This window comes from Canis aureus, chromosome 33 (assembly GCF_053574225.1).
Source record: "Canis aureus isolate CA01 chromosome 33, VMU_Caureus_v.1.0, whole genome shotgun sequence".
Classification (NCBI taxonomy): domain Eukaryota; kingdom Metazoa; phylum Chordata; class Mammalia; order Carnivora; family Canidae; genus Canis; species Canis aureus.
Genome location: NC_135643.1, coordinates 6675571 through 6697933, shown reverse-complemented (window position 1 = coordinate 6697933; position 22363 = coordinate 6675571). Strand labels below are relative to the sequence as shown.

Genomic DNA, 22363 nt, shown 5'->3' with positions numbered 1-22363 from the left:
AACCTCCATACCAGCACAATCCTTAAACACCAACAACAATCTTAAAAAGGTCACATCTTAAATATTATAGATTTCATCCAACACCATTACTGATAAATTTCAAAACAAAAGTGGAGCCATTACAAATTTTCATTCCTATGTAGCCTAGAACCTATAAAGGCATCTATTAGAAATGTTTGTGCTATTCAAGTATGGTAAAGGGGAAAATTCTCCCACTCTCAGATATCCATATCCTAAACCTCAAAACCTATGAATGTTACATTATATGGCAAAGGCACTATAGACATGATTAAATTAAGAATCAATGGGCAGTCTGGGTGGCTCAGCGGTTTAGCGTCACCTTCAGCCCAGGGCCTGATCCTGGGGACCCAGGATCGAGTCCCGCATTGGGCTTCCTGCGTGGAGCCTGCTTCTCCCTCTGCCTGTGTCTCTGACTCTCTCTCTCTGTCTGTGTCCCATGAATAAATAAAATCTTAAAAAAAAAAAAAAAAGGAAGAAGAATCAAGACGGGAAGATTATCCTTGGATTATGCGGTTGGCCCTAATACAATCACAAGGATCCTTAAAAGCAAAAGGAAGTAGGAAAGTCAAAGTCAGAGAGTGAGAGACTGGCCTGAAGATGGTATGAGGTTGGCTCTGAAGACAGAGGAAAAGCCCATGAACCAGGAAATGTGGGTAGCTTCTATAAACTAGGAAAGGCAGAAAAGTTTTTCTAGAATTTTCAGAAGGGACATAACCCAGCCAAAACCTTGCTTTGAATTCCATGAGATCCATTTCAGAGTTGAACCTCCAGAAGTGTAACATGATAAATCTGTACTGTCTTAAACCACTAAGTTTGTGGTAATCTTGTTACAGCAACCATGAGAAACTAACACAACAGGTTTAGCAAAGCACTATTTACCTGCCCATTTACCAGGATACTATCCCAAAGGCTTATTACATAGGTCCCTACTGTACATACATATTCAATTAAATAAACATTTAAGTGTACTATCTAGTCAGTCCTGTAAGTACACATAACTCCTTGCTAACATTCTATTTGTCCTTTAAGAACGGTGCTTTTGCTTTACACATCAGTTCTGAAAGACAATTTGCAAAAACTGGGAAGTAGCCACTTGCATAGTGCTTTGGTGTCTACTAGGCTTATTGCATTACTTTGCTCTCTTGTATACATCCTTACTGATCCATAACCAATTTGCTTAACTCTTTGAGAGATTGTGGTTCTGTTAATGATGACAGACCTTCTCTAATTCATCTATACTCTCTTGCTTGATCTAGTTTATTGTATCAAGCCATTAGAAGAGAGCAGTGCTAACAGGCCTACACATAGGTATAACTTAGAAATCTGTATGAAGCCTAAATACTTAAAGTGTGATACACAGAGATCAGTAGCAACATCACCTGGGCTCTGTGAGAAATTTTTTTTTAATTTTTATTTATTTATGATAGTCACACAGAGAGAGAGAGAGAGAGAGGCAGAGACATAGGCAGAGGGAGAAGCAGGCTCCATGCACCGGGAACCTGACGTGGGATTCGATCCCGGGTCTCCAGGATCGTGCCCTGGGCCAAAGGCAGGCACTAAACCGCTGCGCCACCCAGGGATCCCCCTGTGAGAAATTCAACATCAAGTCGAATACCAGATCTTCTGAATCAGAAACTACATTTTAGCAAGATCCCTAAATGATTTGTATACACACTGATGTCTGAGAAATATAGATATCAAGAGCCTTTGGCTAGGGTACTCACCATGCCTCACTTAATATTTTTAGGGGCAAAAATCCCAATCAGATTCATATTTTCAGTTAATGGGATCTTCTTAATTATTAACAGGATTTTATTCTCAAGCACAAAGTTTTCCAAAGACATAAATGGAAAACATGTCCCCTGCCCACTATTCCCTAACAAGGTTTGTTAGGATGGTAGATGAAATATAGATGTAAACAGATTCATTTATTTTACAAAAAATTTTTAAGGGCTAAACACTCATTAAATGTCCACATTAGCCTTATGCGGTAGATATCCTCACAATACATATAGCTGAGGAAATATGTACCTTGACTCAGAGTTATTAACTAACTTGCCATAAAACAGAGAGGAGCCAGAATGCTAATCCAGACCTGTTCAGTGCTCAAGCCCATCCGCATAAATACTACTCGATACTATCAATCTTCATTATTTGTGAATTCCATACTTGCAAATTTTCCTAATACTAATCAAAACATATTTGTAACCTCATAATCAATACTTGCAGCAAGGTGGCAAAAATCTGTAAACACTTGATCATACACATTCCCAGCACAAAGTGACAATCTGCTTTCTTATTTCACCTCTCATAGTTTAAACAAGCATCCTTTTCAGAGTCTGTTTAGTGCTGTATTTTTTTTTTTTTGCATTTTGTGTTCTGTTGATGATTTTGCAGTTCAAAATGGCCCCCAAGCAAAATGCTGAAGTGTGACCTACTGTTCCTAAGCACAAGAAATTGTGTGCCTTAGGGAGAAAATACATGTGTTTAGATAGGCTTCATTAAAGCAGGAGTTACAGTACCACGGGCTGTGAGTTCAGTGTTAATCAATCAACCATATACATTAAATAAGAGAAACAGAAACACACATAAGACAAGGTTACATATTGATTAGCTGACAGAAACGTTGTGATTAGAGGCCCACAGGAACCTAGCCCTGTATTTCCTTTAGGGGCAATGAATGATTCATTATTTGCCAATACAGGGTTCTCAGTGACTTTGTAGAAATCGTTATCTTTTTTTTTTTTTTTTTTTGCAGAAAATAACTACCTCAACTGTTATTACATACACATGTTAGATGTACATGTCAACACATAATAGGAAAGCCACCAAATTAAAGATTATTTTCAGAAATAAGAGGATAATTTTCTCCAAACCCACAAACAATAGTTCCTGACAGAATGACCACAGAAACTGGTGATGGTGTTATTTCATAGGCTAACAGACTAAAAACACTGGAACAATACAATATACAAAGTCAGAAAATAAATACTACAACACCACAGACAAAAATCAAGTGGTGACTCCATGGTGCATGCAAGATAATTCAATGCAGTAAGGGAAGAGAGCATAATAACATCTGTTCACATTTATTATTTTAACTCATCTTCAAATTCTAATGTATTTTATAACTTAATAGTATGTATACATAACACACAAATTTTTTAAAAGATTTACTTATTCAGGAGAGAGAGAAGGGAGGGAAAGAAAGAGAATTCCAAGCAGACTCTCTGCTGAGCTCAAAGCCTGATGCAAGGCTTTATTTCCCACGACTCTGAGAGATCATGACCTGAACGGAAATCAAGAGTCGGACACTCAACTGACTGAGCCACCCAGGAGCCCCCGCAATTTATAAATTCTGTTGGCAGTGCCTGCTCCAATTCTGTTGATGGTGTACATGCCCAAAAAATGTTAGGAGATCAGCACTATAAACGATCAAAATCAGTACCCGAAAAGAAAACCAACTCCAGAAGCATGTGTCCTACAGTGAGGAGCAGGACTGGAGGCTGAGAATTCAGATGCACAGGAAAACATTGAAGGGAAGCTGGGCTCTAGTGCTGCTCTGCCCCCAACAAGTTGTGATGATCCTCACATAGGACCTCCCTCCAGGCATCAGTTTATGAGAAGTTAATGAGCTGGTTCCAACATTCACTGCATGATCCTAGCTAGGAGCCTCTCTCATCCTAGAATTTGATAATTCTACAACTCGGAAAAAGATAGAACAGCTGGTAAATAAAACCAGTTTTTGTTGTCTGATGTGAGAGGCATGTTGTGATAGAGCAGCAGGCTGCCCAGAGAACACCACTTCCCAGACTGGCAGGAGTCTAGGGAATCCCATGAGATAGCATGACTTACTGAAAAATGGAAATCAATCTCCACTGATTCCTCAAAAGTAATGACTTCCTAAGGGTCTTTCTTTCAAGGGCAATTTTTGACAGTACACAATTTTCACAGTATACATGCACTATAGAACCAAATCTCCAAAGACTCAACTATCCTTACTGTGGTTCGGTTCCAGTTCACTCCTAAACCTCTCACCAAGAGGTAGTATAAACTGAACTTTGTTACAATATCCTTTTAAGGTACTTCTGGTTAACTAAAGTGCTCTCATATCAACTGTGTCATTTCACATACGCAGAAGCGCACAAGCCAAAGACACAGCAATCATTGTGGTTTCATTTTGGAGGTCAAGAGCAATAATCTGAAGAGTAAGAGTTTTTGAGTCAGGACAGTTTGGGTTCAAATCCTCCCAATTTTCAATTTTTAAGAACCTTAGTTTTCTATCAGTAAAATGTGGACAATGACGTGGACAATGCACACACCTCACAGTGTTCTCAGGATGAGTTAAGTACACAAGTTGCATATATATATATATCTCAATATTTGTTTCCACAGAAAGTAGGGCTGTATGTCCTACATACTTAATGTGACTCATAAAGTCCAAAATAGAACAAACAGGCACCTGGGAGGCTCAATCCACTAAGTGTCTGCCCCTGGCTTAGGTCATAATCTCAGGGTACATGGATCAAGCCCCAAGTCAGGATCCCTGCTCAGCAGGGAGTGTGCTTCTCCCTCTCCATCTGCCTCCCGCCCCAGCCCCTCACTCTTGCTCGCTCTCAAATAAATAAAATAAATCTTCAAAGTAGAACAAACATCTTCCAATTCCCACCTCCATGCTCAGAGGTTCAAGGATATAATTTAGTATCTCTTTAATAGGTGTTCAAAAGATTGGTCCTTGACATACTCTGCTGAAAGTTTATTGTTCAAGTAAATTTGTTAAATGTCACTCTCTTAAAGACGCATTAAGCATTTATGTGTGTATGTGTATGATATAAAAGCTCTGAGAAGTTGTGCAATAAAGAAACCAGTTGAACTTATATAGCCTAACATTTCCCAAAATGCATTTAATAACGAATCCTTTTTGCAGAATTACTATAAATATCCACAGACTTCACTTCTTCTGAATATACTTTTGGAAACATCAGATTTGATAAACTAATGTGTAACAAATTAATAGTAAGTTATTAAATTATAACAGATAATGTGAATAAAATAATAATAATAAAACTAAAATAACAACAAGACCAAGTACAAGAAACTATCCTTCATTTCAGAACATTGGGTGTTACGTTCAACTGATGAATCACTAAACTCTACGCTGATACGAATATACTAAGTTGAATTTAAATCTGAAAAATTAATAAAATTTAAGAAATAAACAAAACACCCTAGATCATTTTTTGCAGCCTTCCTTGACCTTACCTATAAGTCAATGTCAAACTAAAAAAAAAAAAATCTACTTAGGTCATGAAGGCATTTTAACTCTCAGAAAGATAGTAGAATAAGTCTATCACAAAGATTTCAAGAAGTGGCTCATAATATCATCTGGTAAAAGACAGGATTGGTTGGGGGGCGGGTTTGGAGAGGTGGGAGAGGCACCTATGTTTTGTTACAAAATTGATTTGCATAAGATATCCTAGATATCCTCTGCCTGCAGAGGCCTCTGGTGTGATTAAAAACTGAGGAAAAAATGTCAAACTAGATTTCCTAAGAATTTGTGCTAAGATGGTATTGTAATTCTCTAAAAAACTTGTAAGTGAAAAAAATAAAAAAAAAAAAACCTTGTAAGTGGTTGTTATATTGGAGTCCTAAAAGTGTACAGATTTTAATCCACAGAAGAAAATCCTTATCACAGGTAATTTTAAAAATAAAACTTTTAAAAATTTAAGACTCAGACTGCTCAATTTGTTGGAAGACGAGTTTTTCAACTACGTTGTCAACAGTATCCCTACTATTATTGTATGCAAACCCTTCTAGACAATGCTTTCATCTTAAAACACTAGAAGTCAAAGCGTAGATTAGACCTGAGAATTTTTTAAATTATATTAATATTTGATATCTAGGGGCGCCTGGGTGGCTCAGTGGTTGAGACTCTGCCTTTGGCTCAGTTTGTGATCCCAGGGTCCCGGAATCGAGTCCCGCGTCATGCTCCCCCGCAGGGAGCCTGCTTCTCCCTCTGCCGGTCTCTGCCTCTCTCATGAATAAATAAAATCTTAAACATTGTTTTGATATTTATTCTAATAGAATATAGGTATTTTTTTTGAAGATTTTTTATTTGTTCATGAAAGAGAGAGAGAGAGAGAGAGAGAGGGGCAGAGGGAGAAGCAGGCTCCATGCGGGGAGCCTGCTGCGGGACTCGATCCCGGGACTCCAGGACCACATCCTGGCTAAACCAGTGAGCCACCCGGGGCCGCCCGAATATAGGTAAAATTTTTTAAAGCCCAGCTATAACGCAGAGCTCGCGAATAAGCCTACGAAGTAGGTGTAGACAGTTGCTTGGTTAATAGTGACGCCCTAGGATAGAGGCTTTGGGCAAGAGCTTCACGTTTCCGTGATTTTCAGAGAAAAATGAACGGAATCTAGACCTTTTTGTGCTACAGGCTAATGAATCAGCGTTCCACAGTGATTAACAGTCCAATAACACGAAGAGTGCTACTCGGCCATTACCAGCAGGAGTGAAAAGGGGCGAGTCAGCCGGGCTACCTGAAAAGTCATCTTGAGGGGATCCCCGGGTGGCGCCGCGGTTTGGCGCCTGCCTTTGGCCCAGGGCGCGATCCTGGAGACCCGGGGTCGAGTCCCACATCGGGCTCCCGGTGCATGGAGCCTGCTTCTCCCTCTGCCTCTCTCTCTCTCTCTCTCTGTGACTATCATAAATAAATAAATATTAAAAAAAAAAAAAAAGCCATCCTGACACTCCCGTCCACGTCTTAGGGACTGGAAGCCTCCAGGCCCCCGCCGCCGCCGCCGCCGCCGCCGCCGCCGCGCCGAAGCCAGCCCAGAGCCCGGCGGACGCAGCGCACCTGGCGGAGGGGGCGGGGCGCCCCGTCTCCCCACGCGGGCGGGTCTGCCCGCCGCCGCCCCCCTCCGCCAGCCACCATCCCGTCCCCACCCGCGTCCCACCCATCGGCATCTGACCGAGAGCAGGGGCTGGCGACGAAGGGCCTATCCCCGCAACCTGCCGCACGGCAGCCTTTCTACTCCCTCCCCCCACGGCGAGTGCAGCGCCACGCCGCCTCTCCCACGCCTTAGGTCAGGTCTCTGGTCCAGGGTGGGCAGCACTTAAAAAAAAAAGAAAGAAAGAAATGTTTTTAATTGCTTTCAAGCACCGCTCCCTTCCGCCCCTCACCTTCACGAAAGCAATCGGGGTTGTGGTACCTTCGACATCTAACAGGATGACGGTGACTTCGGCGGGCACGGGAAGCACGACCATCTCCCTGCCGGATGCAAGCACCGGAATCGGCCTACTAGCGGGAGGGCGGAGGGCGGCGCCCACTGCGCCCCGACACGGTCCTGGGCGGCCCACGGCCCCGCGGGAACGTGCTGCCCGGCACCCGCGTGCGGCCCGGAGCACGAGGGGCAGGGCCGCGCCGCCCAAGGCGCACAGCACCGCGGCACGGGCGTCCGCCGCCACCCAGCAGCCCGGGCCCGAGGCCGACACCACGTGGGCGGGGGGAGGGGCGGCCTCGCGGAGCCCGAGCGGGCGGGGGCGGGCACAGGCGGCGACGCCGATTGGCCACCAGAGGGCCCCGAACGCGGCCCGTCCACATGGGCCTCGCGTGGGCGGGAACAAAGAAGCGAGCGCGGGAGCCGGGTGCGCGGGCGCGCGCGCGCCCTCCGCAGACTGGTGGAGCGAGCGGGAGCGGCCCGGGGCACGTGCAGACGGGAGCCCCGCGAGTGGCGCGCCGGGGATGTGAGTGCCCCTTGCCCCCTACGGCACCTACCCCCTCCCCGCCCACCGCCTCCGCTTTGGCGTGTTGACAGTAACCGGGCCGGGCTCGCGGCCCTCCTCCCGCCCGCAGCCTGCCGGAGAGGCCGTGCCGGGGCCGGGACTGGGACTGGCCGGCCTGACTGCGTGGGCCCGGGCTCCGGCCGACCGGCTGCGGAGGCCCCCGCGCGCCCGCTTCCTGCTCGGCTGGTTCCAGCCGGCTCGAGGACGAAACACGCGTGCGCGCGGCGGGCGGACGGGCGGGCGGACGGGCGGGCGGGCGGGCGCGCTCGCTGTCTCGGCCGCCGGCGCCGGGCGCAGTCCGCCTGTGTCGGGAGCAGCCCGGCCACGGTGCTAATCGAGAGCAGCGGCCGCCGCCGCCGCCGCCCCCGCCGCCGCCGCAGTCCGCACTGGGGGACCGAGGGCTTTGGGAAGAGGCGGGGCTGACGGCTCTTTGCTAGCAGTGGGCTGGACCGGACGCCAGAGACAAAGGCTCTCAAGACCGGAGGGACGGTGGCCCTGCGACGGCGCTGCTCGGACTCCTGAGCCCGGGACTCTTCGCCCCTTCGTTTTCCTCTTCTGACGCTTCTCTCCTCTTAAGCCCGCGCCCCCTCACCCACGACCTCGCTCCTCACCGGGAGGGCCGCGATGGAGGTCCCGCCCCGGCTCTCCCATGTGCCGCCGCCATTGTTCCCCTCCGCTCCCGCGACTTTAGCCTCCCGCAGCCTTTCCCATTGGCGGCCGCGGGCGCCGCGGCAGCTCGCCCCGCTCCTCCCTTCGCTCGCTTCCAGCTCGGCCCGGCAGGGGGCGCGCCGGGCCCAACGCCACGTCACCGCCCAGCAGCCCTCCCGATTGGCGGGCGGGGCGGCTATAAAGGGAGGGCGCAGGCGGCGCCCGGATCTCTTCCGCCGCCATTTTAAATCCAGCTCCATACAACGCTCCGCCGCCGCTGCTGCCGCGACCCGGACTGCGCGCCAGCACCCCCCGGCCGACAACTCCGCCGCCATGGAGGACATGAACGAGTACAGCAACATAGAGGAGTTCGCAGAGGGATCCAAGATCAACGCGAGCAAGAATCAGCAGGATGACGGGTACCGCACGCCTCTCTCTTCTTTTCCCCCTCCCCCAGCGCGCCGCACGCGCCTTTCGTCCCTCTGGAGCCGCGCGCTGCCACGGCTCTTGCCCCGAGTCGATTCCCCGCGTGCCCGCTGGGCCCCACTCGCTCAGAGGGAAGAAGAAAGTAGGAGACGGAGGGGGTGACTCGAGAGGCCCGCGGAAGGTGGGGGAAGGGCGGGGGAGTTGGAGGAGGAGGGCGGCGGCGTCCGTGTCCCGAGTGCGCAGGCGCCGCGTGGGGCCCGAGGGGGAGGGGCCGGCCTCGCTGCGCCACATGCTGCAGCTGCCGCCGCCTTTTCATTGTGTCTGTATCAGGGCCCCCGCACGGCTTCCCTGCGGAGTGTAGGGAATCCTTGCTTTGGGAATCCGTGTGTGACTGGTCCCCGGATCTCCTTCAGAATGCGTTGGGAGTTCTTGAGGTGGAACGTTGCTTTGACAGCTGCGGAAGAGGTAGAGTAGACCTAAGTTGTGAGGGATCAACTTTAGGAAGTTGGGTTTATAAAGCTGAAGCGATGTTGAATATGCTTTCTTGGCTTCGTTGAAACTTCGTATGACGAGGTGTGGTGAGCAAGCTGTCCATTCGTTGTTTCGAATAAGTGACCTCGATGGAATCTGAGGGGTTTTGTGGTCTTTTGTTCATACGTGATCTGTAGACACTGAATTATTTGCACACGCATTGCTTCTTCCTGTTCGTTTCGTAAACCTAATTCCACAACTGAGGTAATCCTGCGGGGTGCTGCTAATCTTTTTTTTTTTTAATAACTTCATTTCTAGTAAAATGTTTATTGGAGGCTTGAGCTGGGATACAAGCAAGAAAGATCTGACTGAATATTTGTCTCGATTTGGGGAAGTTGTAGACTGTACAATTAAGACAGATCCAGTGACTGGAAGATCAAGAGGATTTGGATTTGTGCTTTTCAAAGATGCTGCTAGTGTTGATAAGGTAGGAGCAGGTTCCGCATTGTGCTGCTTCTGTGTTTTTGCAAATTGTTTGGGGGTTTGGTTGTGTATTGTCAGATTAAACGCACTTGTCTTCTAGGTTTTGGAACTGAAAGAACACAAACTGGATGGCAAGTTGATAGACCCCAAAAGAGCCAAAGCTTTAAAAGGGAAAGAACCCCCAAAAAAGGTTTTTGTGGGTGGATTGAGCCCAGATACTTCCGAAGAACAAATTAAAGAATATTTTGGAGCCTTTGGAGAGGTGCGCTGTGTTTTTATATGTCTTTCATACTTGGAATGTTTATATACATGAGTGTTCGTCCCCAGCCTTTTACAGAATTGATTGATTTGTCAGGTGATGGGAAGAGGTTAAAATTAACTGCTTGAGTCCCTTCTAGTCACTGTACCTTAAATTACTGTTTTCTGTGCTATGATAGAAACCAACATCTAATTTATTTTGGCCAAAACACGGGTGCTTTGGAGGTGGTGGTCAGTATTTGGAATTAATAACCAGTGGCATCTCTTGGGTACAAAATGATAATAAATGAAGTTTTGCTCTCTAACTGCTTCACAGATGAAGCTTTGTGGTGTGATACTGATAATAAAATAGGTGTTTCTGTACAGAAGTAATCTGACTAGAGGAATAGACAACATGTTATACTGAAGTTTGAAAAGAATCTTTGGAATTCTAAAACACTTTGGTAGCTTTTACCATTACTGGATGATGTTGAATGTGCTTCTTGATTTCAGATTGAAAATATTGAACTTCCCATGGATACAAAAACAAACGAAAGAAGAGGATTTTGTTTTATTACCTATACAGACGAAGAGCCAGTAAAGAAATTGTTAGAAAGCAGATATCATCAAATTGGTTCTGGGAAGGTAAAGCCATTTTGTTTTTATTAAGTGAAAATTTAGAGGATGTTTTTTGTTTTCGAATGTGAGATTTCTCAATTTATGAGAATAGAATGGCTTGACCTTACAGTAAAAACTCCAGGTTTTTTTTTTTTTTTTTTCTTATGTGTATATAGTGTGAAATCAAAGTTGCACAACCCAAAGAGGTATATAGGCAGCAACAGCAACAACAAAAAGGAGGAAGAGGTGCTGCAGCTGGTGGACGAGGTGGTACTAGGGGTCGTGGACGAGGTGAGACTTAATCCTTTGGGACCTAAATCTTTGGATATGACTCCCCATGGTTTAGGCTCTAAACTGCTAAATAGGAATAAGCCCATAAGAAAATTCAGCCAGATTTCCAACATAAAAATGCTCTCATTGGTGGGTGGGTTTTTGTTTACTGGTTTCGCCTCCTCAAAGAATGGCCACTAGGACACTGTCAGTGTCCTTACTAATGGCAAGGTGATGACCATTTAATGTAGTTGAGATTACATGATACACCATGGCATGCTAGTTTTTTGGGGGACAGGAGTCCTTGTTTTGTCTTGATTTTCCTTAAATTTAGGAAGCTTGATAACTGGCACAATTGGACTTTCTGCCCCCTTTTTAACCACAACTAGAATAAAAACTTTCTCAGGTAACAATATAGCTGTCCATTACACCTGTTAAGGGTTTTCAGAGTGAGGGCCAGGAACACAACATTGTATTAGGATTGGGAGTCAGAAGTCGTTTCCTAACAATCATTGTGCATTGTTTCAGGTCAGGGCCAAAACTGGAACCAAGGATTTAATAACTATTATGATCAAGGATATGGAAATTACAATAGTGCCTATGGTGGTGATCAAAACTATAGTGGCTATGGCGGCTATGATTATACTGGGTATAACTATGGGAACTATGGATATGGACAGGGATATGCAGACTACAGTGGTAAGAATATTTAACTTAATCTCATACACCAATGGTATTAGAATTCCGTGTTAAAGTACATTCTCGTTCTGAAATTGGGGGGGGTCCATTCTTGAAGTGTTTTGGAGTTAAGTTTTTGAGGCATCTGATAGTCCTAGGTTGATTATCCTAATGTAGATATTTTGGTTGTTAGAAACGTTTTAGAATATGTGTTATGTGATTAGTTTATAATGGGCATTTAATATATCTGCTATTTTAATATTTGGCATGCAGAGTTGTACATTTTTAATAGTTTTCTAAAGTATTTATAATGAAACCATTTTGTGGAAAACTATCTTAATATAATTTTTTTTGTATTTTCAAAATAGGCCAACAGAGCACTTACGGCAAGGCGTCTAGAGGGGGTGGCAATCACCAAAACAATTACCAGCCATACTAAAGGAGGACATTGGAGAAAACAGGTGTGTGTAAGAGTACAAGAAACCAGTGGAAATATCTATAATTTAATTTAAAGATCAATAGACAAATGAAAAATAAGGAAAAACAAAATATTACGTAGTCTGTTTTTACTAAATTGTTAATTTTTTAATTGCTTTATGAGCCCGTTTTGCCTAAAGTGTCTATAGATCTTTAACTTTAAAAGTCTTATCTCACTTTCTTTAGTATTACAGAAAAACTTAAGAGTTTTTCTGTTTGCTTTGTGTACCAGGTGGTCTAGAGGAATAATTAAACTTTTTTAGAACTATTAACAGGTAAAGTACTGAAATGGGTACAACTTAAGGAAAACAAGAATGTTGTCTTCTAACTCTGACATTATACCTTGTTTGTACCCGCCAGCGGGAACTTCATTGCAGGCCGTGTGTCACCCTGACCACGTCTATCTCTGGGGGTCGCACGTTGCGGGCAGAGCGCAAGGCATACACCAGAAAACGCTGTCCTGTGGTATGGTCTCTTCCAACTTCATGTACCAGCGTAAAGATTAAAGTGGAAAACTTCAGACTTTGGCTTCTTTTTTAATCTTTTTGAAGATTAAGTGTCTAAACTTAACTTAAATGGTTTTTTACAGGAGTTAAAGTACATAAATGCCTTTTTACAGCTTAATCATTTTGGTCTTCTGTTTAGTGTTGTATTTCAATTGTGGAGCCTCATTTTAAGTGTTCATTCTTTAAGATTTAATGCTTGCTTTTTCTTTTTATAGCTAATAGTGAAATCTACAAACCAAAACAAGAACTTTAAAATCTGGAATATAAATTAAAGATCATATGCACACAGCAATTTGTTTCTTACAACATAATAAGCCTATTAGAAATTCATTTTTGTAAGTATGTTTTTTGGCTTACTAGAGATGCTTCTAGTAGACCTTAATCTAGCACAGTTGAACCTGTGAATATGGGAAGATTGTATTCCCCAATTTCTTTACTAAATTTAAATTTTGTATTATTTGGGAACACCAGGGTAAATTTATTAATTACCCAAATTACATTTTGCTATTGAATATGCATGTGATCTTTAATTATTGAAGAAAAGAATAAATTGAGGACTTAAAACAATTCATGAAAGTGGACCTTTGAAAGCTTTCAGAGTTGCACAAATCTAATTGCTATTTTGTTTTTGTTTTTAGGAGGAGATTGCTTAAAGTTAACCCATCTTGCAGGACGACATTGAAGATTGGTCTTCTGTTGATCTAAGATGATTATTTTGTAAAAGACTTTCTAGTGTACAAGACACAACCGTGTCCAACTGTATATAGCCGCCAATTAGTTTCCTTTGTTTTTACTTTGTCTTTTGCTATCTGTGTTACGACTCGATGTGGATTTGTGTTTATACAAATTTTATTTGTATGATTTCATGTTAAACCTCAAATAAATGCTTCCTTATGTGATTGTTTTTCTGCGTCAGGTACTAAATAGCTCTGTAAAAGTGTAATTTAAAATAAGCAATAATTGAGGCGCAGTTTATTTTGTAGGAAGATTTGGTCCATGAGGAAAAACTGTGGTCCTTTATGAATAGCCAGCTACAGTGTCCCCCTGTTCCCCATTTTTGTTAGATGTATACTATTCTCTAAGGCTTCATTTCCCTGCTGAGGTTTCCACCACACTTTTAATGTTTCTTCTCTGTGTATCTGGAGAGCTTGTCATAATGTCATTAGTGGAAGATTTCCAGCTGACCATCAATCTTCTGGACTGTATTTTTGGAAAAGTGCACCTTTTTGGCACAAGGCATGTTGGTAGCTCCTTTCATGAATAGGAAAGATTGGTTTGTTTCTGTCTCTGGGAAGCCATTTATTTTATGCTAAATCAGAATCAGTCTGCTAGGAAGAGCTTTGGCTAATCATAATACCATGACTTTTAATTCTCTTGATTAAAATGTCCAGATATACACAGGGAAAGGCACTGTTAAACTGTATATAGGAGCTGCAGTTTAAGAGTATCAGAGATGGTTAAATTTTAACAAGCATTTTTGGCAGATAGGTAGGTTGAAACTTTTTTTTTTTTTTTAGGTTGAAACTTGAGCAAAAGTTAGATTCAGTTACTTGGAAGTGTAGTGGCTGAGGAAATTAGTTGTATTCTGTTCCGTATTGTCACAGCAAGCACCAAACTGAACAAAACGTTTAATATTGGGACATTTTCAGGAAGCTATTTTGGGTATTAACTGTTAAGGTGGTGTGAGTTTAAGAAGACATGGTAGTAGGTTGCATCATTTTTAATGCATTAGTGCATGAGCTGAGTAGTTAAGCATACCCAGATTCAGACATAGGAAAGAGTAGTGGGGTGGGGAAATACACTTTAAATTTTACGTATGTCGGTGCAAATCTAAGTGACCAAGTTATTAAAACATCTTCCTGGTGCATCAAAAGGCAGTTTTAGCTTTAGATTTTGGAGAATTTCCTGGGTAATTTCAAGTTTTGAATTTTATGTTCAGTGTAGTTGGTACTAAGATAACAGTTTTGTTTCTGGTTCCACATTAGTCTCTAGCCTTGACCTACATGTTCACCTGTGGAATAGTTGATCTCACCTTCAAAATGTAAATTTTTCGTGTTGATGAACCTGCCTTTTGTTTTATTTGGTGCCTGCAACTTCCTTTGTTCAATGATGTTTGTACTTGCTGGCTATCAAGTTACAATGCACTTGGCCTCCTTTTGCTCTTGTTTTGCTATTTGACCTTAAACCTAGGCCAAGTACCAATCAATGTTGGTTATTGCAAGGGACTGTTTATTCTTTAAACATGCAACCTTAGGGAACAAGGGAGATTTTCATTTTAAGTTATGTTGTCAAAAGTCTGTAGGTGCAGTGTCTTTAGGGCAGTGAATCCTGTTAAGTTCAAATTTATGAATAGGTGACAAGTTGACATTGAGATTGTCCTTTCCCTGAGCAAAAAATGAATAAAGGCTTTTTAAACAAAATCCAAACTTTTCAATCAAGTCTTGATATATATGACTGAAGAAATACACTTATATCTAGAGATTGTTTGAGATTTACAAAAAAACAAAAAGAATGCATTTGTCTATTCTTCCTCAAGGGGCTTTGGACTCTAAAATTCAGATTTTAGTGTCTATGGATGCCAACTGATGTAAGTTTTTAATATGGCAAGGCTAAACTGTCCATACTAACTTTAGCTGAATGATAGTTACCAAGGTGTCATCCTGAAGTATTTTTAGAACTAAATAATTTGACTAATTTGAAAGGGGTAAGGATTGAAATTCTGAAGTCCACAAACCTACTCAAGTAACCTGTGTATCTTGTTAAATGTGCTTCCTGAATGGTTTTGAGCACGTTTTGTATGGTGTCACTTACCTAATAGAAACTTTTAATTTTGCTAATATTCTGTAGTCTCCTGTTGATTAGATTAAGAATATTTAAGAGTTAAGATGTCTGTTGGGATACTAACGTGGATAAGCAGAGTTTTTATCTATCCCATTCCCTGTTCCATCTTTCAAAATGGTGACAGGGGCTGGATTTTTGCTAATTGTTAATTTTAATAATTTTTAATATCTGAAAATTTCATCACTTTCCATTACGATTTTTTGATAGGATGTCAACCACAGGATGCTGTTTCACTGATTAAAAGTGATTCAAGGACATTGCAGGTGTACTGCAACTTTTGTTACCTTTCCTATGAAGTCATTCAAAAATACTGTCGTAAAAAATATGAGTTGTCTTAGGGTTATAGTTGGGATCTCATAGTTTTGTCTTGAAATAGTTGGATGTGGGATTTGAACAAATTTTGGTTGAATGGCAAATAAAAATTTCACCTTTGACTTCTCAACCACTGCTGTCTATAAACTAGGGTAGAAAATAGTGCTTTCCTGGGAATTACAGGCTAATGGACATTCTGAAGATGTGTATTTAAATGGCAGTTTAATCTCTGGTTTTAGTCTTTATTTAAAAGATGAGTACTTTAGTGGAGCGTGCATCTTGATCTCAGGGTTGTAAGTTTGAGCCCCATGTTGGGTGTAGAGATGACTTTTTAAATACGTTAAAAGTGTACCTCCATTTGGGGGGAGGTATATTAACCATCTCACAAGGTATTGGGACCGAGTCGTAGTTCGAAAAAGGATATTCAGTGTACCTCTTACTTAAAATATAGAAATTTTGAATAACGTTTAAAGTTCAGGCTTACCAAAGGCCAACGCAGCTGAGAAAAACGTGAGAAACACTGCTGCAGACAAGTTGACATAAGCTGTTCCAGTGGTTATCTCTTGGAAATCTGACCAGAAATTAATCCTGACTCCAAAAAATTCATGTCTATACATAAATATTTAAGTGTAGTTTCAGAAAGATGATATCTTTGAAAGCCATCTATTTTAAAAGGCTCATGAGGTTGTTGGCTTTTTTTTTTTTTTTTTTTTAAGATTTTATTTATTCATGAGAGACAAACCTAGGCAGAAGGAGAAGCAGGCTCCATGCTGTATATGGGACTGGATCCAGGACTCCAGGATCACACCCTGGGTTGAAGGCAGGTGCTAAACCGCTGAGCCACCCAGGCATCCTGAAGTTGTTGGCTTTTTTTTATAACTAAAATTTCCAGATTATCGATGAGGTTGCACTAAGGGTTTCTTCAGATGTTCTCTACTTTGTGTGTTGGCTGGTTAACAGTGTTGTCAAAGATCAGAGCAACCCCACAAAAGGCCCTTAGGCAAAATTTTTATTAACCCTGGTTTTTCAAATTGGAGAAATTAGCTAATTGGAAATAGCAATTCTGTACATTTTGGAATCTTGATTTCTATCCCATTAAGCCTCTGAGTCTTAGATTTTGAACAGAAGCTTTTGTCACCTCCAGGAATGACCTGTCAGCAGTCTTTAATACATTTTAAGTGCTCAGATCTTTGGAAAGTAAGGTTTTTGTTACAATTGACTTTTTTCCCTCTAATGACCAATCTGCAGCAAACTACTTATTCTCGTGAGAGGTCTGTCCTATGGAATTGACTGATAAAGTTGTCTTGAACCATGAGACAGTTGGGACAGTTTCTCCTAGACAATGCAATCAGAGGGATGGAAGAACAGTAATAGTGGGGGCTAAATGGTATTTTTAGGGTTCTTTAACCGTTTCCATAACTAGGACAACCTTTATATTCTTTCATAGACTTTAGGGGGGTTCGTTTTGCCCAATGTGAGCTTGATCTCAACCCTGAGATCATGACCTGAGCCAAAAATCAAGAGTCAGATGTTTAATTGATTGAGCCATCCAAGTGCCCCTGGACTGCATGTTTTGAACAGCTATAGTTACTGACTATATTGCTCTCATTATATGATGACATTTCTATTAAGGCTTACAGGGTGGCTGGCATCAAGCCCCATGTTGTAGAGATTACTTAGTACCTTAAGGGCTCATGGGTGGCTTAGATGGTTGAGCATCTATCTGCCTTTGGCTGGGGTCATGGTCTCCAGGTCCTGGGATCAAGCCCCACTTCGGGCTCAAGATATTTAAAAAATAAAATCTTAAAGGCATATAGCTGTCAGGATTTCCACATTGATAACTGGCATCATACCATATATATGATGCCATACCACCAAATACATAAAATGCCAGCTAAAATCAAAGAAATATTTTCATTAGTTTCTGCAGATTTTTTAAAATAAGTGATTTCTATCAGACATTTGAAATATTGAAAGAATTTTCATTACCACTTTCTAGGGCCTTAGCACTACACTTACATCATTGGAAATTAGGAAAAAGAAAAGGCATTTTTGCATATACATTACTTTCATATTCTGGGAAAAAGTGATTTTTTTAAAAAATTTTATTTATTTACTCATGAGAGACAGACACACAGGCAGAGGGAGAAGCAGGCTCCATGCAGGGAGCCTGACATGGGACTCGATCCCAGGTCTCCAGAATCACACCCTGGGCTAAAGGCAGGCACTAAACCACTTAGCCACCCGTGCTGCTCAGGAAAAGTGATTTTAAAATGCCTGCAGTATGGATACAATTCTAACTTCTTAAATCATGCATTTGAATGACTTCATCAGAAACAAAAAGACCTCCAAATTATACCTTTGATCTCATTTAAAATACATACTTTTTGTTTTTTAAGATCTTATTTATTCATGAGAGAGACAAAGAGACCGGCTTCATACAGGGAGCCCGACAGACTTGATCCCAGGTCTCCAGGATCACACCCTGGGCTGAAGGCGGCACTAAACTGCTGAGCCACCTGGGCTGCCCTAATATATACTTATATGTTTTTATATATTTATTCTTTAATTACATTCTATGTAAACTAGGACTTAGAACCTGTCAAAACTAAGAAAATCTTCACTTTGGCCTAGGTCTTCCCTTATTCTTTCAATTATATATTTTAGAACACTAAGATACAGATATCAACAAAAGGACTTTTATTTTTTTCTATTCCCAATCCAACGCAATGACAAATTCAGGGACATCATCTCACTTCCAGTTCTCTACTGACAGTGGGATTCTTTTACTTATTAAATTGATCCCCAAGAAAGGAGGTCTTGGTGTTAGTGGCAGGTGCAGAGACTTGCCATAGCCAAGATCCACAGTACTACCAGGCTAGTGTTGTTTAATCTGAATATTTTCAATTCTCCTGGGTATAAATATTTGCCCCTTGACAAAGTCATCCTCCACTAAGGACACGAGGGGGCCTATTTCTCTCCTCTACCTTTAACAGAAACAAGAGACTCTAAGCCAGGAAATATACAGGCCTTAATTACTGTTCTCTTGACAATTCTGGAAAAGGTATGCAAATTTTTAGTATAATTTGATTAAGAACAATGGTCACAGTTTATTAACTCATTTGTTAACCACGAGGAAACAAAGCCTTACATGAAGATGTCAGTGGTTCTTAAATTATTCCATAAAATGCTCCTAAGATCATATTGTTTATTTAGCAGTACATATTTACTATTTGTATTAGCACATTCCTACACAATAGGGTAAGAATATGTACTCAGGTATACATCTATATTAGATATAATTTTCAGGGATCCCTGGGTGGCGCAGTGGTTTAGCGCCTGCCTTTGGCCCAGGGCGCGATCCTGGAGACCCGGGATTGAATCCCACGTCGGGCTCTCAGTGCATGGAGCCTGCTTCTCTCTCTGCCTCTCTCTCTCTGTGTGACTATCATAAATAAAAATTTAAAAATAAAAAAAAGATATAATTTTCATTAGACATTTTTTCAAAAAATACTCTTCAGCAACTGTGGCTTAAGTAATTCAAATCAATCCTTCCAAAGACAAGCAGTAAAATATATTTTTAAATCTTGAACTAAAAGAGCTAAAAATATAATGAAAAATTCACCTGGCTAAAATCTAAGGGATGGTCAAAACCTAGAGAAGTAAGCCTGGTGCTCAAAGTTGGGTTTGATGGCCTTACTAGACAAAGGGCATAGAAGTTAAAAGCCTAGGCCATCCCCAAGTGGAGACTCTGATACCTCAATTAGTCCATTAAACTAAGGGTTTCCAAAAGACCTGAGCATCCAGTTTCCTCACCTGGGTAGTTAAGAGAACCTTAACCTCAGAATTTAGATGACAATAGTTCTGGTAAGATAAGGGGCCTCAAGAGCCTGGAAAAAGCAAATGAAAATCCTTTCTTCATCCTAGATTTCTGATGGTTTCCACGAGTGTTTTTGCAAATATAGTGACCAATACATAATAAATTAAAATCCACCATGAGTAAGAATCAACACAATGAACAAACCCAGTAGATATCAGACCTCCATGCTTACTATGTTGAAATAAAATCTAAGCTTGAAAATACCTCAGAGAAGAAGAAAGTATTAAAGCAACACAGTGGATCTGATAAAGCCTCAAACAGAACATGGGGCGCCTGGGTGGTGACAGTTAAGGGTCTGCCTTCAGCTCAGGTCATGATCCCAGGGTTCTGGGATGGAGCTCCCTGGGTCAGACTTCCTGCTTGGCAAGAAGCCTGCTTCTCCCTCTCCCTCTGCCCCTGACCAATTCTGTCTTTCTCTTTCTCTTCCTCTTCCTCTTTCTTTCTCTTTCTCTCTTCCTCTCTCTCTCTCTCTCTCTCAAAATCCCTTTTAAAAACTTATACAAATAAAACAAATGAAATTAGAAGCTAAAGATGGATGGGTCTAAATAAGACAGTAGATGCAACTTAATTAGTAAACTGAAGGATAGATAAGAATATCCAAAATGCAGCATGGAAAGAAAAACATGAAAATTGCCGTGGAGAACCAGTAACATAAAGATTATAGTAGTAGGTATAACCTGTTTAATTGGAGTTTTAGAAGAGACAGTAGCCCGCCTGAGAAGGCAAGTTCGGCACACGGGAGAGATGCAGAGGAGCCTTAGGCTCTTCCTGTGGGGTGGAGGGCACCCTCCCCCCCCCCCAAAAAAAATAAGTGAAAGATAAAATGAAGCAATATATGAAGAGAAAATGGCTGAACTTTTTCCAGATGTGATGAAAGGATAATCTACAGATTCATTATACCAACAAATTGCGAGTAGGACAAATACAGAGAAATCTATACAGAGATACATCTTGGTGAAACTAAAATGCTTAACAAAAAAGAGAAAAACCTGTGCAGAAACTTGCATCAGGGGGCTTCACTTCGCGTGGGCATCCGGAGAATACTGCAATTCCACTGTTGTACCAGATACTTTGTGAGTGACCTGTGTGTCCCAGATGCCTGTGGCTGAGGGCAAGAGTGTCCAGCAGACTGTGGAGCTCCTCACCCAGAAATTGGAGATGCTTGAGGCAGAGAAGCAAGGAATATTTTGTGTGGATTGTGAAACGTGCCATGCAGCTGCCTCTATTTTTGGCAGCCAAGGTCAGGCCAGAAAGCTGATGTAAGTGATGCACAACTCAGCGTACCCTTTGAGCTGCTTGGTCCTCTTTGAGAATGGCCCTCGCCTTATTGCCGACACCAACTCTGATGTGCTCATGGTGAAGCTCAAGGGCTTTTTCCAGAGTGCCAAGGCCAGCAAGACTGAGACCCAGGGTACCTGTTACCAGTACCGTGACTTCCTAGTGAAGGGGGGCACAGTCACCAGGGGACCCAGTTCCTGAAGCATCTCCATTGCCGTGGAGTATGGCCCCTTTGTGGTAGCTAGCGGCATCTGGAGCTTGCTGCTCAAGTTCCTACAGAGTTTTCTGGGCAGCAGCTATACACCAGGGAACGGTGTCTGGGAACAGATGCAGTGCCATCCATGGTCCAGCGCACAGAACTCTTCGGTAAGATTCCTAAGCAGCAGCAGGTGCCAGCGGTTGACATTCTTTAGTGGCTGACAGCTGCCCGACTGAGCTCTTACCAGGGGGACTGCACAGGAGGAACAGGTGCTGCTGCATCCTGAGGCCCCTGGACCCCAGAAACCCAGGGCAGACATGGAGTCAGTCTTCCCTCCCTCTTTCCAGCTGTGATATTTGTTCTGGGGCTCTGGACGACCCTCCCTAGCAGCTGCCCTCACCCCATGCCTGAGAGGACTTGGTCTGTTCTCAAGAATGGTAATTACGAAGAGTGGAGAAGTGTGGAGCTTTCCTGCTATAGGGCAGAAAGGTACGACAGGGCTGTCCCTGCCTAGTGTTGGTGGGGCAGGCAGTCCATGCCTCCAGTCCTATTGAGGATTTGGTCTAGGTCTGCAGTGGACAGCCTGGATATAATAAAGGCTCTTCTCCAGGGACGCAGTTGGCCCTCTCCTGGAGAAGGAGTAAGAGGCATAACTGTGTGATGCCTATCACTGTCTGACCTGTTTGCTGCGGTGAACTGTGAGTGGACTTTTCTAGGGTGTTGCCTGAGTTGGGAGTCTCCCTCTGGCGTCTTTCCATTCTGTTGTGAATGAGGTGAAGCCACAGGCTAAGCTGCTATAACAAAGAGAATCTAATGTACAGTGGCTCCTAGAAGTTTATTCTTCTCTTCTAATAGTACAAGTGTAATCAAGTGGTCTGGGGCAGGTTTCACTGTACAAGGTCACCAGGACCTCAGTTTCCTTCTATCTCGCTGTTCAGGCAATTCTGGGGTGTTGACCTTGCCCACAAGGTCAGCTCCGTGTATATAATACACTGGAGAAGGAGAGCACAAAGCAGTTTCTTTTTAAAGGATATGACCCAGGGACGCCTGGGTGGCTCAGTGATTGAGCATCTGCCTTCGGCTCAGGGTGCGATCCCAGGATCCTAGGATCCTGGGATCAAGTCCCATGTCGGGCTTCCCGCGGGAAGTTTGTTTCTCCCTCTACCTGTGTCTCTGCCTCTCTATGTGTCTCTCATGAATAAATAAATAGAATCTTTAGGGCAGCCCCG

The 22363-nt window shown here is 42.8% G+C and overlaps 2 protein-coding genes and 1 pseudogene across 9 annotated transcripts in view; 2 read left to right on the top strand and 1 right to left on the bottom strand.

Annotated features, from left to right (window-relative positions):
- Positions 1–7481, bottom strand: part of ENOPH1 (enolase-phosphatase 1) — a 42105-nt gene extending 34624 nt beyond the window's left edge. Inside the window, exons 1-2 of one of the 5 annotated variants that reach the window (XM_077882697.1) lie at positions 7188–7481; positions 6565–6715 (exon numbers count right to left, since the gene is read on the bottom strand). In XM_077882697.1, the coding sequence (XP_077738823.1) occupies positions 6565–6715; positions 7188–7291 (255 nt within the window). In that variant the 5' untranslated portion in view covers positions 7292–7481. Of the gene's footprint in view, positions 1–6564; positions 6716–7187 lie in introns of those variants that run through there. The other 4 variants (XM_077882701.1, XM_077882698.1, XM_077882700.1 and 1 more) reach the window with 4 other exon arrangements.
- Positions 7482–8262: 781 nt separating this feature from the next.
- Positions 8263–13528, top strand: HNRNPDL (heterogeneous nuclear ribonucleoprotein D like). Of its 4 annotated transcripts, XR_013371158.1 has the most exons (9): positions 8263–8877; positions 9674–9842; positions 9939–10100; positions 10589–10720; positions 10870–10984; positions 11492–11662; positions 12010–12102; positions 12479–12583; positions 13263–13528. XR_013371158.1 is itself a non-coding variant. In XM_077882695.1 (8 exons), exons 1-7 carry the CDS (start codon positions 8435–8437, stop codon positions 12078–12080), a joined length of 1263 nt encoding a protein of 420 aa, XP_077738821.1. In that variant the 5' UTR covers positions 8263–8434; the 3' UTR covers positions 12081–12102; positions 13263–13528. The 4 variants fall into 4 exon arrangements, 2 of the variants coding, with proteins under 2 accessions (XP_077738821.1, XP_077738822.1); XR_013371159.1 differs by lacking the exon at positions 11492–11662; XM_077882695.1 differs by lacking the exon at positions 12479–12583.
- Positions 13529–20504: 6976 nt separating this feature from the next.
- On the top strand, positions 20505–21952 carry LOC144304217 (mediator of RNA polymerase II transcription subunit 20 pseudogene; annotated as a pseudogene).
- The last annotated feature ends 411 nt before the right edge of the window (positions 21953–22363 follow it).